General features: G+C 38.6%; 1 protein-coding gene across 47 annotated transcripts in view; it reads right to left on the bottom strand.

Annotated features, from left to right (window-relative positions):
• Positions 1-14,722, bottom strand: part of DOCK9 (dedicator of cytokinesis 9) — a 260,331-nt gene that overhangs the window by 34,107 nt on the left and 211,502 nt on the right. For 24 of the 47 annotated variants that reach the window (XM_081046542.1, XM_081046528.1, XM_081046527.1 and 21 more), the window contains 4 exons: positions 14,213-14,279; positions 12,744-12,791; positions 9,812-9,948; positions 3,446-3,561 (listed from right to left, as the gene is read on the bottom strand). In XM_081046542.1, coding sequence (XP_080902668.1) covers positions 3,446-3,561; positions 9,812-9,948; positions 12,744-12,791; positions 14,213-14,279 — 368 coding nt within the window. Of the gene's footprint in view, positions 1-3,445; positions 3,562-9,219; positions 9,264-9,811; positions 9,949-12,743; positions 12,792-14,212; positions 14,280-14,722 lie in introns of all 47 variants that reach the window. The other 23 variants (XM_081046533.1, XM_081046539.1, XM_081046530.1 and 20 more) reach the window with 2 other exon arrangements.

Below are 14,722 nucleotides of genomic sequence, written 5' to 3'. Positions count from 1 at the left end.
ATTCTCAGGAATTGTCTGGTGTGGATTCAAGTTTGACTGTTGAACCTTCTCGGGGAAACGGGCCTTTCAGGGAATGAACATAATAACAATAGTTTGTATAGATCCAGGAATGGAGAAAAACAAACCTAAACCTTAGGTGCCAAAGTGAGATATCTGGAACTATGTTATTTAAGACAGATGCTAGGCATATAGCATCTATTTTTATTTAGACATTGATTTTAAAATAACTGTAAAAGTCTAGTTGAGAGAAGAGCTGTTTGGGTTGCAGAGGCTCACCGATCGCTAAGATGACCTCGACCTCATGTGTCTTTCCAGACCAGGCGTTGGTGTGTAAACAGACCCCAAATTCCCTAGCAAGGGCCCAGTTCTTCTAGGGCTCCTCACTCTGATCATTCACAGCTTTTTACCATCATGTCCTGCTTCTCACCGTGCAGCTCAAATCAAGACAAGGCACTACACGGCATCACTAAAAATACACTTTCAGATTAAATTCGTGAACACATTAACAATATTATCAACTATTTAAAGTCCAGCATTGGCTTGGGATTGTGTTAACAGACATTGCAAAACAGCCAGAGAAGAACTGTATTTTTCTCCACATAACTACTTTGGTTTACAAAGCACACCCTTTTATGTATTAAATGATATAATGTGTGTAAGAGTGCCCAGCGTGGTACCAGCATCTGGTAAGAATTTGGTAACTTTTTTCTGTATGAGATCATTCGATTACCTTGACAGTCATTCAGCTCAGCTCCTCTCTCTCCCTTCCTCCTCTCCTCTCTTTTCTCTCCTACCTTCCTCCTTCCCTCCATCCCTTCCTTCTCTCTCTCTCTTCACCCCCCCCCCACCCCTTAGTAGTGAACAAGGGCTCTGAAAGGCCACTTGTCCAGTGATCTTGGGCAAATTTCCTAACCTGTCTCAGCCTCAATCTCCTCACCTATGACATGGGAGATAAAAAGATCCACTAGGCCAGTCTGTTGAGAGATTAATGAGTGAGACTCAGAAGGCACTCAATAAATAGCAGGAAGGTAATACAATAATAACCAGAATTCAGGGCTTAAATCTTTTCAAATATTTTTCTCTCATTAAGAACATGATTTCCTGATTGCCTTTGGCACTTCTTAGATGTGGTCAATTAAGAGACTCAGTAACAATAGGGCTGTATCTACAGAAGATAATTTTTCTGCAAATAATTATGTCAGCCAACTCAATGTCATGAGTTAATTTCTCTGATGCACTCCGATTGATGCCTCAGCTGAGTAACTATTTACAAAGGAAGAGCCAGTGCCCGTGGATGCAGGCCAGGTAAGCCTACAGCTTGGCATGACATCCCTGGATGTCGTAACATTTGCCCATTTTCCCACTTTTAAGTGGGGGTGGGTGGTTCTGAGCTTTAAACATCATACATTTTTGCACATAGGCATATAAACCTTTACAGAGATCATCTCAGCTCTCAAGTTCAATCCTTCCTGTGGTTCTCAGGAATCAGATCCTTTATCATAGGACCAGGAATGCGTGAACACAGAAGGTACTTACTGCTAAACTAGAGTCAACTTTGGAGCTCCTACTATGTGCCAGACAGAGCGCAGATATTTCTGGATACTTCATGTCAACCCATTAGGAAAGAGGCACAATAGCCATGTTCTAGGGAAAGGAGTCAAGTCGAGCTTCCCAAGGCTTACGATCTGGCTAATGTGGAGCTGGGATTTAAGCCCGTGGTGTTTCTGTATACATGGCTGTCTCCCAGGTGCACTGGAGCTGGCCTGTATCAGCAAAGGGGGAGGCCTTCCAACGGTCATCTCACTTGAAACTCCCAATAGCATGAAGCAGATCCTATCTTTCCAATCTTACACATGAGAAATCTTAGGTTTGGAGACATGAAGTAATCTTCCCAAATATATTCAGCTAATAAATGTTACAATCGGTTTATCGATGTTGCTTCTCTCTCTTGAGAGTTAGAACCAGTCTAGTGGCCAGACATGGGAAATCTGGGAACCTTGATCAATACTCTTCTTGAAAACGATGCCAGCAATTTGAAGCGGGGCCGGATAAGAACTGCAGGCTCCTTAGTAAGGAAACTGTCACTGTTCTCGTGGTTCTCCCAGGCCACACCTGTGCTACCTGTGCCCTTACCACTGCCCATCATGCCCGGTCCCCGCCTGGCTTGCACCTCGGGGTTTCCTGCTCTTTTACATGGTGGGGCCCCGGCAGAGAGTAGAACCAAGTTTTGCAACCACTGTTCTGAACAGATGGATTCACAGTTTGCACTGATACTGGTGTGCATGGCAAATATTCACATTAAAAACTTTACTGCCTATTTACATAAGAATTTTTAACTAAAAATATCCGAAAGAAAATAGAAAGAGGTTCCAAACATGGTTCTAACTGAGCAGTGATTCACAAGCCACAGAGTTCAGTCAGTCTGGGCTGGGGCGCGAGAATCAGCATTCCTAACAAGTTCCCAGGGTCTGCGGCTGCAGACTCTGAGAGCCGCTAGAACAGAGGTTCCTTGCAATAAGACACTGCTGCCCCCACACTTCTTCAATTAGGATCTGTATTTCCTTGTCTCTCAGCTGGGTTCCTAGTAATGACTATTAGGGGACGTGAGTGGCATGGCTACAAGAAAATAAAGGTATTATGAAAAAGTGACATGATGTCAGGGCAACTGGTTTTACTCTGTCTAATAAAGAAATGTGCTTTATAAGACGTAGAGATAAGCAAAGCGGAAAATGACTATGGTTATATTTTTCAAATACTCTTGCAAATAAATATACTGTTTCAATATTAACACTAATTCAATTTCTCCTTTCTATGAAGGAAATAGAAGTAATTGTTCAGCAAGAATAGGAAGCGTTAAGTTCCTGAAAACAAGAGAGTGGACGAAGACCATCTCTGCCTACTTTAATTATTACTTGCTAAAACCTAGAAATAAGACCAAAACAACCTTTTAGTTTCTATCCCTGAAATGCTTCTACCATTTAATTTAGTACAGATTTTTAAAAAAATTTTTGCTCTTCTACAGATAAATACTTATTGTTCCTCTATGGATAAATGCATAATTTCAATTGGTATCATGTTTGGACATGTTTAAAGATAGCAGAGGCAGAAATGCCGGGTTAGGTTTCCAGGTTAATCGTCGGTTCGCAGGTTTATCATCCGTTCCCCAAGTAAACGCTTTCTTCTAGCCAAGAATTAACTATCTCCAGAGCCTGTTCCACCATTTGCACACACTGACAACTTAAGCTTTGTTCTATTTCAGGGAATTCAGTCATGAACTGTGCAGTGGTTTCATTAAGGACATTTCAGGATTAACAGTTTCCTCACAGGGGCAAAAACAGATGCTGAAGTCAAAATACAACACCAGAAGTCCTTGCTGGTTCAGCTCAATAAGCAGAATGAATTTCAAGGGTAAAGCTCTAACCATCAACAGCTGTTCCATATGTACCTTAAATGCCAGTGTGAACAGTGAGAGCGTGTCCAGAGCCGTGAGGCACACCTCAGTAGCAATGTTAGCTTCAAGTAACGACTGGTGAAGGACGTCTGCGTCTGAGTGTCCGTAGCCTGCACGAATTAGAGCACAAGGTTACTGCCGGGTGGCTGTGGACAGAGAAGCTGGTGGAACAGCAGAGTCACAGTCAACTTCTGATTAGTTATAGAAAGCTTACTTTTATTTGAGGGGGGGACTTGGTAGGTAATAATGTTTCCGTTTAATGATAACTTTTTCAACTCTAGAAGGGCAATAACAGCACCATTTATTGTGCACTATGTGCCAGCCATAATTCTATGAACTTTACATGTATTACCTCATTTAATCCCTCAACAGCCCTATGAAATATGTACATTATTAAACCCTTTTTGCAGAGAAGGAAATGGGGGTACAGAAAGGGTAAACCACTTGTCTCAAGTCACACGGTTAGTAAACAAGGGAGCCAGAAAAGCACCTGGACAGAAGTCACCGAGTTGAACCCCTTCACTGAGCCATTAGGACTATGGCAGTGGTGAGGGAGATTGAGATTTCCGAAGCTTCCAACACAGAGGCAGCACCACAGCACAGGGATTAGGAAAATGGGCTGAGGTCAGGGTGCTGGTCACTGAATCCAGCGTGGCCACCCACTAGCTGTGTGACCTTGGGCAAGTTATTTGACCTCTTTATACCTCAGTTTCCTCATCTGTAGAATGGGGATAATAACAGTATCTACCTCAAAGGGTTGTGGTGAGTATTAAATTCGTTAATATTTGTGAAGCTCATAAAACAGTGCCTGGCACATAGTGAATGCTACATATGTTAAATCAATAATATAAAAATCTATATTAGCTAAAATCATGAACGATAATCAAGAGTTGACTGCACTGCTAATAGCATTCTACTTGCTTTAATAAAAAGCACAAAAGCCAGTATGTCTGCAAGAAATGTTTAAGAAAAGGAAAGAACTTGAAGGATCATAATTTAAATACAAACTTGGTATCTTCTGTATGTGGCTGTAAAATTAATTTAGTACTGATACAAATGTAGGTTGACATACATACAATTTGAGATATTAAATTATGAAATGGTATGCATTAGCAGAAATATGTATAGGGATGCAAAGATGTTACAGTATTGATCTAGATTACAAAGAGAGATGGCAATATAATATCATGTAATGTCTTCCTCCAAGGAGTAAAAACAAATCAACACTTAGCTGTGTAGGGAATTTTCTTAACTCCAGAGAGGAGGACATTTTGTACATAGGTCAGGAAAATGAAGTATAGAAAACCTAGAGAATTTTCTTGAGGTCAGAAGTGGGGAAAAAAAAACAAACTCTAAATTCCTTATCTAGGTCACTGTATCATACTATCTATTATTAGGATAAAACAAAATAACTAGCATGATGTTATTCTGACTAACAAATGTCAGTTACAGAATATTTTTTAAAAGACTACAAAAAAAGCTTTTTTAGAGCTACTGAGTTGCTTTATCAAATGTAATAAAAACACTATTATGTGCTGTCATCCAATTTTGCTGCATTGTATTTGAAAAAGGTGGTCCTGAAGTTTTGTGTTTATGGGCTGCATTGTTTTCACACAGCGAGAGAGTTGATGTGTCCTTAGCAAGGCTACGTAACACATCTGGCACCATGCTAGTTCTGTTTCTTTTATTCTCTGCCTTTTTGGTTGGAAATCTCCCAGAGCAAAAAAAAAAAAAAAGGCTATTTTTTTGTACTATTTTAATATTCATTGTATTGCCTTTGTAAGCCAAGGCGTTTCCTCAGTTGGCAAACAGTTAGTCTGGTAAGATACAGAGACAACAAAAGAGAAAAACAATCAGATTGATTATTATTACAGTGATCACAAACCGGGACAAGAAGGAACAAAAAAAAATACACCTTTTATTAGACCAACCAAAATTATCATACAGGTCAAAAGGACTCTTTACCGAGGGCTGCCATTTACTCCAAATGAAGTTTTAGAGTCTGGATTAAATTTTAAGAAGGAACTTGCTTTAGGGATTGTTTACATTTCTTTCTCTGCACAGAATTGTCCCTTTTTTCTTTCCAGATAACTTAAAGTGTATCCAGGTGATCATTGTAAAAGAGATAGCCTACACACTGAAGAGTCTCCACAGAATTTACCTGATTTCAGAAATGCTGGCAAATGTGCAAAACTGTATCTCTAAATCAAGGAAACATGTCTCAGAATCAAGGAAATGTGGCTTTACAGCATTTTATTTACTATCTTGAGTATAGACATTTAAAGAATCCAAGCCCATTTCACCTATTTTTAAAGGTATATTGTCCATGTTTAAAAACCTTTTGAAAAATATTAATTTTACGGCAGAGAATATATGCACTCTGCATTTTTCATAATAATTCAATATTATGTATAGTAAAGGAATTTAGTTATTATCTCTTATCACTTTCTTATTCGTAATGCATAGATATCAAAGAATTCTGGAATTAAATGGGGTCTTACAAGCCATCTCTTACAATTCCTCATATGATACTTATGTGACCCAGGCAATATTCCCCAATGAGTCCTCATCCATTCTTTGTTTTTACACCTCCAGTTGCAAGTGCCCACACTACCCTGTTTCCCTGAAAATAAGACCTAGCCAGACAATCAGCTCTAATGCGTCTTTTGGAGTAAAAATCAATAGAAGACCTGGTATATTATATTATATTATATTATATTATATTATATTATATTATATTATATTATACGCGGTCTTATATCATAGTAAAATAAGACTGGGTTTCTATTAATTTTTGCTCCAAGAGATGCATTAGAGCTGATTATCTGGCTCAGTCTTATTTTCGGGGAAACATAGTAGCTAGTGGGCAAGTTCAGTTAGAAACTACTTTCCCATGTGGACCTGAAATCTAATTCTCTGCAACTCAATCCTCTTATAGTGAAGTATATGGAACACAGGTTTTCTTCAAGCATTTCTACCTTTTGGGTGGTTTTTCCCACACCAATGGGAAATATAAATTATCATGTAAATTAATTTAATATCCTAGAACAATACATAACATGAAAGTAAATACAAAGTGTTATTTTATTTTTTTTGCAAATGTATCACTTATTTGTAAATATGTTTCCCTTAGTTTCTCCCTCATAACGTGTTTTATATCAAATATTCTACATGCAGCTATCACTCTCAATTTGTCATTTGGCACAAATCTTTCTACTGATACGCAATGAGTGCCCTTTACAGTAAATAGGTCAATATCTTAATGTTGTAAACACTTACTTTTCATATGCTTTGAGTGTTTTTGAAATGGTTAAAACTACTGGCCACAGTGGGATTTGTCATTTTCATTATTTCCTATTAAACCTGACAGTAAAGATAAGTCCCTGCTAGAGTGACATGTGTAGTGCATACAGTGTCTTTTCTCATGTTCTATTAGTGGGTGATGGGGAGGGTACCGCTTGCCCCCCCCCCATTGGATTAAGTTTCTCACAGTCCTCTGCTGCTCCCTGCTGGTCAAACTGAGGTCTGACAAAGCCTTTCCTACTAGGACAGAAAAAGAGGAAATGAAAATTTCACGTGTAGCAGGGACTCTTCCTGTTTTTATTCTTCGCGAAAATAAATTTACTTTAGACTCTGGCATCCCAGCAAGTCTCTCACATATTGGATCCACATCATATTGGTTGGCCCAACAAGAAGGTACTGTATTCACTGTTAAAGAGGAATTCTTTTTAGAGAGACATACGTATGTGGCTACCAATTTCCCATAAAGTGGCTAGGTACCGATGTAAAAACACCATGTGTGTACATATACATGCTCACACACGTACACATGTATACATACAGTACACATGCCCTTTAACATTGTTGGGGTGGAAGAGTGGAAGCTGCTGGTTTTTGGCCGAGGTCACGATTTGGAGCTCAAAAATCTAACAAAGGGCAGGGCTGAGGGCCACCCAAATATATACTCAGAATAAGAGACGGAAATGAAGACTGAGTTCTAGGGGAAGAGGCAAAGACTCTGAGCAGGAATTGTAGGAACACAAGGAAGCCTAAAAGAATCAGCTATGCACTGGTTATTGGGAAAGCAGAAGGAGAAACTGACTGAGGATAGTGTCACTAAAAACTGACTAAAGAGAAAACTCCAAGATGAAAGAGGAGAGAGGCAAGGATGGGGTTCTCTGTGGGTAGCAGGAAGAGACAATGGAAATCAACCATGTTAACAATATGGTTTTTGGCAGCTGAACACAGCCAGCTGTCTCTCTCTTTCAATTCAAGCCACCACCGCAAAATCCATTTGGAGTGGGAGGAGCTGACGCATATCTTAGTGGATTCAGGTTATTTATTCCTCTGTTGATCATTCATTTCAGTTTTGTTTGTTTTCTGTGTTTCCTAAATGATTGCCTTTGGAGGTGGGGCCGTGGTCCACTTACGATTTTTTTTTAAAATGCTTTAAAGTTTAAGCATTTACTTCAACTGACAGTGAAGGTAGTTCATGTGTTATAAATGATCTGGGTTAAGGCAATGTAGCAGGTCTTACAGAATAGAGGGAATTGAATTTCTGTTTGCTAACTAGGAAATGAAACCTGAAATGAACAAAAACTCCTTGTTATGTTTATTTCAACCCCTGTCTGCAGAGCTAGAAAAAGCCCCAATAGACAAGAAGTTGAAAAATCACATACTGTAGCCTTAGAGGTGTCACTAATATATACTCTACAGTTAAGTATGGAACTCAGAACTAGCATATTCAGGCTACCAATTCAGTGTGTGGCACACTGACATAATATTGATTTAAATTAAGCTTAGAACTTTATAAAGAGAGGCTATAGCCATTGTATTTAACATTGTTGGGATATAAGAGTGGGACACTGCTGTGTTTTGATTCCTCAGCCTTCTTACTTTGAACTACAGTTGACCTTTGAATAACACAGGTTTGCACACTGCGGGCCCACTTATAGGTGGATTATTTTTCAATAAATACTGTAAATATATTTTCTCTTCCTTATGATTTTCTTAATAACATTTTTTTGTTTAGATAACTTATTGTAAGAATATAGTATATGACATATAGAACATACAGAATAAGTGTTAATTGATTATATTATTGGTAAGGCTACTGGTAAGCAATATGCTATCAGAAGTTAAGTTTTTGGGGAGTCAAAAGTTATATGTGGATTTTTGATTGTGAGGGGATTAGTGCCCCTATCCCCTATGCTATTCACGCGTGAACTGTATTATCAATTTAGAGCTATGGGAATATTGCCTTTACCCTTAGCTTACGTTAAGAAAGAGATATGGAAATCATAGTGAATGGAATTTTTATGATTAGAAGTGATGAGAAAATATTAATAACCATGTATTAAAGACATTACTTAAAATGGGAACAACTAATTATCTAGATAGAATATTAACTAGCTATGTCATGCTTGGAGAAAAGATGAAATAATTAGAGAACACACCACTAAGAGAAAAGGTATTTATCATAAATGATCACATTAGTTTTTAAAGTGCTGCATGGTTGATGTCTTTTAGGTTTCCTGCTGTGAGAAACCCTTAGGAAAATGAAATATTTACATTTTTAGGGATAGCACATGATGCCACATCCCCTCTGGTGATCGAAAAAAGTCAATTAAAAATATGCACCCACGTTTTGGCAGAATCTCTACTGTGAAGTTAGAAAGCCCCAAAGTTAGGAAGGCAAGATGAACAAAAGGTCTTGGTTTGCAAGTGAAGCAGCCTCATAAGCAGACTCCAACCTGATTAAATCTTACCATTGTCTACAGAAATTCCAAGCACACTTGATATCTTTCTCACACTGAAAACACAGAAAAAGTCACTTTGTTATTGGCTTTTCCACACCCTCACAAATTGATTCACGGGCTTTATGTTTTCACAGCAGTTTAAGGATTAACATACATTCAGAGCCAAAATGTCAGAATGTGGACGCCTGATCAATTACACGCATGGGCTACGGGTGAAAGGAGTCTGCCCCAGACAGTCTCAAGATTTGCATGGGGAAAATCAATGATACGTTGGCTGCAGGCAAGGAATCCAAATATTAAATTAAAAATGTCAGAGAATGTTTAGCGATCAAAACCTGCCAAATTTTGTTTTCAAAATACCCAGAGGAGGGGTTGGGACAAAGGCTCTGGCACTTTTTGGTCTGGTGCCGTAGTTGACCACGTTCCACATAATGTCATTCTCCTCCAAGGAAAGGAACTGCACCATGAGCTCTTCATCCTACTTGTTTTCAGCTGAAAGAAAAGTCAAGTTGGTGATAGGGTGTGGTGTGGCCTGGGGCTCTCCCCTCTGAGATGTCACATGAGATGGCTGGCTGTTACGATGGTATGTCATGGGACTTACTGTGGTTAAAAGTGAGAGAGTTATCCAGGCTGCCCAGCTGCTGCAATCTGGCATGCATCATTCCTGTTCTGTTATGGGAAACAGGCAATGTCTGAGATTTTCGATCATGAACTATGGGTCCCAACCCTTCCTGGTTCCTGCAACATGAGTGAGATGGGATAGAAGCAAAAGTTAGACTTGTTACACTGCAGAGAAACAGGGAGCGTTAGTGAAGCCAGGACACAGCACAAAGGAGCAGACCAAGCAGTGGAGCCTGTCTGGGCCGGATGGAGTCAGAGACACACAGGCAGCAGCTCTGACAGACTTCACAGCAAAGCACTTGACCATGACGTAGGAGCAAAAACCAAGCCAAAGCAGAGACGTTTCAGTTTTAGGAAGTACTTTAGAGATGCTACCTCAAAAAAAAAAAAAAAAATTGAGCATCAGTCCAACATGGTGTGAAAAGCTGGCGTTCTGACAACTGCCAAAACACCACACATGTTTTTGGATTAAATGTTATTAAAGAAAAAAAAGTAAAAAAAAAATTTTTTTTAATTGAAATAAAGCATTGGAAGAAACAGAACAAACATGCAACGAGAGGGATTATGTGAAGCAGGTTTAACAACCTTTATTCTTACCCAGGCAGGAAGGAGAAGAACCACACACTTTGTTAAACTTGTCAGCAGTCAAGTAAAGAAAATAGAAAAGTGATCTGGGTTAGCAATCAAACAGCTAACTTCCTACTGTGTACCATCACCAGAGCAGATGAAAAATGAGACCAGGGCTGGAATGACACCTGTCCCCCGTCCCATAGCCAACCGTCCCCCTCAATGTGTTATTGTGTGGAGTACAACAGGGCATGCATGGAATATCATCGGGCAACATGCTGCTGGGTGATTTCAAAGTGACACGATGAGAAGGCGCAGTATTCATAAAACTGGACCACCACGGATGGCAAACACTGACAACATTTAAATCATCATTCAGAATCCTTTTCACATGCAGCAGAGACCATGGCAATTTTCTATCAAGCATGACACGGCTTCCCACAGTGCATATAACAAAATAACACCACCCTGCACTCTCCCACTTTCCTATGCCAATCTAGTCTTAAGATAGTCAAAGGACGCATACTTTTATATGCAAATATATACATGGTGCTTAGGAAGTTGGCAGATTTTCTTTCAAAAAATTAAATGCATAGCCATTGGAAAAAAATAAGTTAACAGATTCAAAAATCCCAATTTAAAAATATTTTGTTGGGGCAGAAAACTTCAGCCTTCCTCATTCACCACGTTCAGCTCTGAGGCATTTTATTCTTTTTTGCACGACATTTTCCAAATGCCATCTTGTGATGTAAGTGACAGTTGCTGAAAGAAGGGTTTGAAGCTCGCCCAGTTCAGTGCCTTTCTTACAAATACACTCCTTGCCCATCTTCATGGGAGAAAGTTGAAGGAAGTACAGAGGGTGCCAAAAAAAATGTATATACATTTTAAGAAAGGAAAACTGTATTAAAATTGTAATACTCAATATATATTGATAACAAAAAATGAATACAAGTCAGGTTTGACTTCTGCAATTACAAGAGGTGCTCAAAGTGGTTACCATCAGTGTCCAGACACTTCTGATTATGGAGAATTACTGCTTGAGCAACGTTGACCAAAGTGTCCACTTGTATACATTTCTTTGGCACGCCCCCTCCCCCAGTATATTGTATAAGGACACCTTGTATATACTAGCATTTGGTACTCAGAAACTGAAATGTAAACAATTACTGTTATGGTGAAAAATAAAAGAATTAAGATTAGATAACTTGAATTGCCACCACATTTTAATTAGAAACAGAAAATATTAATAATAGGAGGAAAGCAGAAAATATTTTCTCTAAATTTACTGTATTATTTTTTTAAAAAAACAACACATACTTTTATTTAACATAAAACATAATTCTGGAAAATTTCTCCAATATCCCAAGAAAAGAACAATGTTAACATAAAAAAGCAAAATTATAGATAAAAAACTCAATTACAACTAAGTTTTAAAGTTTTCCTTAAAACATAAATATGTTTTCTTAAAATTAATCTATTTAAAATAATAACATTAGAAAAATATGATATTTAGACCAGGACTCCATAAATACATTATCACAGAACACACAACATGGAAAAAAAAACAAATTCAGGCACACTGAATTGCTACAGGGCAGGAATAAGAACTCGATAGATGTACTTTGAGGAAATGGCAGAGAAAGAGCAGCTTGGGTGTCCGTCAGCAATGAGTTTCTAGCTCTCCCCAAATTTAATGCACAACCAAGAGGGTATAGTGAGACAGGGAAGTTAGGACTTACAATACTCAGTAAAATGTTCTGGTCAGATAAAAACATAGGGCCTGGATAACTTATTCAGAGTAGAGGAAGGAGAAATGGCTCAATTGTAGAGAAGGTTTTGTGCAAGTTCAAACAAATTTGAGATGGACTGAAAACATTCTTTCTTTAAGAAAGAAAGTGGTTAGAAGAGAAATTAATATCTTTGGCAGGTGTAACGGTAACAAATGGCCTTTGAAAATGAAACAGGGGAAGAGAAATAATTGGGGAAGGAGAACAGAGCCAGAAGACACATCAAGAAGAACTGAGATGAGAGAAAGGAGAGACAGAAGGAACAGGACACGAGGGAGAATTTGGAAGGAAAAGTAGAAGTGTAGCAACAGGCCACAAAGGAAAATCATTCCAAGAGATATGCATGAGACAAAACAAGACAGAAGGAATGTAGGCGAAAGATGCTGACAGATTTTATGGTAGCAATCCAAAGACCTGCCAACTGTCTTCATGGGCTGTTTACGAGAATTCCAACTGCCAATCATCAGAGACAATAATTCCCACACATTCAGATCCAAGGAATAGAGAAAAGTAATTGAGCAAATGACACCACACTTCAAACGAAAACCCCCACAGTACCTGGCTATGTATCGCTTCCCCATGTACTGAAACTGGTGCAAGCAGACTCTGCAGACAGGATGAACGATTATTAGGGAGACATGAAGATAAAATCATTGTTTTATCTAAACCTACTGACAATAACACATTCAATAAACTCTTACATCTACCACCAGACCCCTCTAGTTTTCAGAAATTCTCTGGAAGGTCCCTCAGAACCCAGAGAAAATTACTATCTGGAAAGGAAGGACCCATATTGTGCTGCTGTCAGGACTGGTGGGTGGTTAAAGCCACACAGAAAAAAAGGCCCAGGACCCCTGGGATTGTCCATCGATTCAGGGCTTCGACATTTACTTCAGGCAGTTCGTCTTAGAAATCACACGGAAACTATGTGCACTGCTGTACTGTTCTGAGTTGCTTATTTGTCCTCATTCAAATCTATGCAAGGACTTGCTTTTTTAGTTTAAATACATGGACTGGTCCCTAACGGACATCACGAATGTAGTTTTTTTGCTTTGTTTTAATATATCCACAGCATTGCTTTTTTTGTTTTTGTTTTTTTAAAGCATGTAGTTAATAAGAGGCAGTTAAAATAATGTCTAGTAAGTTCTGGTGTTGAATCTCGTCTCACCATGGGACAACTCCCATCTTTAACTGAGTAGACAGAATCATCGTGAGATTATGAAACAAGACTGTAATTCCAAAATGCACAAAGTTCTGAACACCATAGGTTTCCACCTGAGTTTGTACAAATAAATTTGGCAGCAGATCATAACCCTACTAATAGATATAAAGCTATTTACAGTTATGACTTACCCAATTATTGTGAACAATCATCGTGCGGCAGAAATAATTTTTTACTGCAGAAACAGTGTTTTTGACTTTGGAGTACTGCCTGACACCCTGCTGGGGTGTTACAGAATATACTCTATATGTCAATTTTTCAAAACTCAAAAAACTTCTGGATTTGGAAAATCATCTGGCCCTGGCAATTTTGAATAAGAGATGGTGGATTCATGTTTATAAAAGCAAAGAGCTTAAAGGAAATCAGAAATTTAGACTGAGGAGATAAAATGAGATATATAGATAATATGTAAAATTTTACTTTACTTATCACACATGTTTAAATTTTAGCAATTTTTCTGTCTGTTTCTGCATCTGCTTGAGTTAAGTTAGATTCAACTTAGAAATGCAGCAACCATCCAATTCAGCTGATACATTTTGGGTTATTGTATTAAAATGGCTTGTACACATAAGCAGTTACCTCTCATCTATAACAACCACATTATCTAAAAATTTAAGTTTAGTCACTGCCCACGGAGTCATGAGCTCCTGAGAGCAGGTGCTGGGTCAGGTCCAGAAGAAACAGCTTACTTCAGAAGTGTAATGTGAACATACTGCCGTCCTGGGTCAACTACATAGTATCCTGCACACCACTTAATTAGCCAGCAAACAATCAAGAGGCAATGGGTAAAAGCAAAACTACTCACTCAGATATTGTAAAAAAATCCATAAGTTCAGTTGTTGAAGCCTTGTTCCAGTATGTAAACAAAGCATCTAGAAATCAAACATTTATCTGGTTAGAATCATGATGCATATTCTGTACGTTATGAGATGGGATGAAATCTCAGAGTACAGGCCTCCAAGCCCTCCCCTGGCCCCTCTTATTTCTGACCATAGGACCAATCTATACTAGATACCATACACAATGGGCTTATTCAATTTAAAGAAGCTGCATTTGAACACTTAAGCTTTAGTTTCATCATAAAGACAGAGCTAACTTGTAGGAAGAAGGGAGGAGACACGGAGAGTAGAAGGTGCTCATAAAATGTGGGACAAAGGAACGAGTAGCTACAGAGTTACACAATTAATTTTGGGTGTCAGTCTGGTAAAGCACTCTGAGGCAGTTTCTCCCCCCCCCCATACCATACACAAAAAATCAATTCTAGGTAGAGAGTAAGATTTCAGTGTGAAAATTTAAATAATATAGCTTTTAAAGA

Source organism: Rhinolophus hipposideros (assembly GCF_964194185.1).
Source record: "Rhinolophus hipposideros genome assembly, chromosome: 4".
In the NCBI taxonomy this organism is placed as follows: Eukaryota; Metazoa; Chordata; class Mammalia; order Chiroptera; family Rhinolophidae; genus Rhinolophus; species Rhinolophus hipposideros.
The sequence above is the reverse complement of the archived record's forward strand: the minus strand, read 5'-3'. Positions and strand labels throughout refer to the sequence as shown.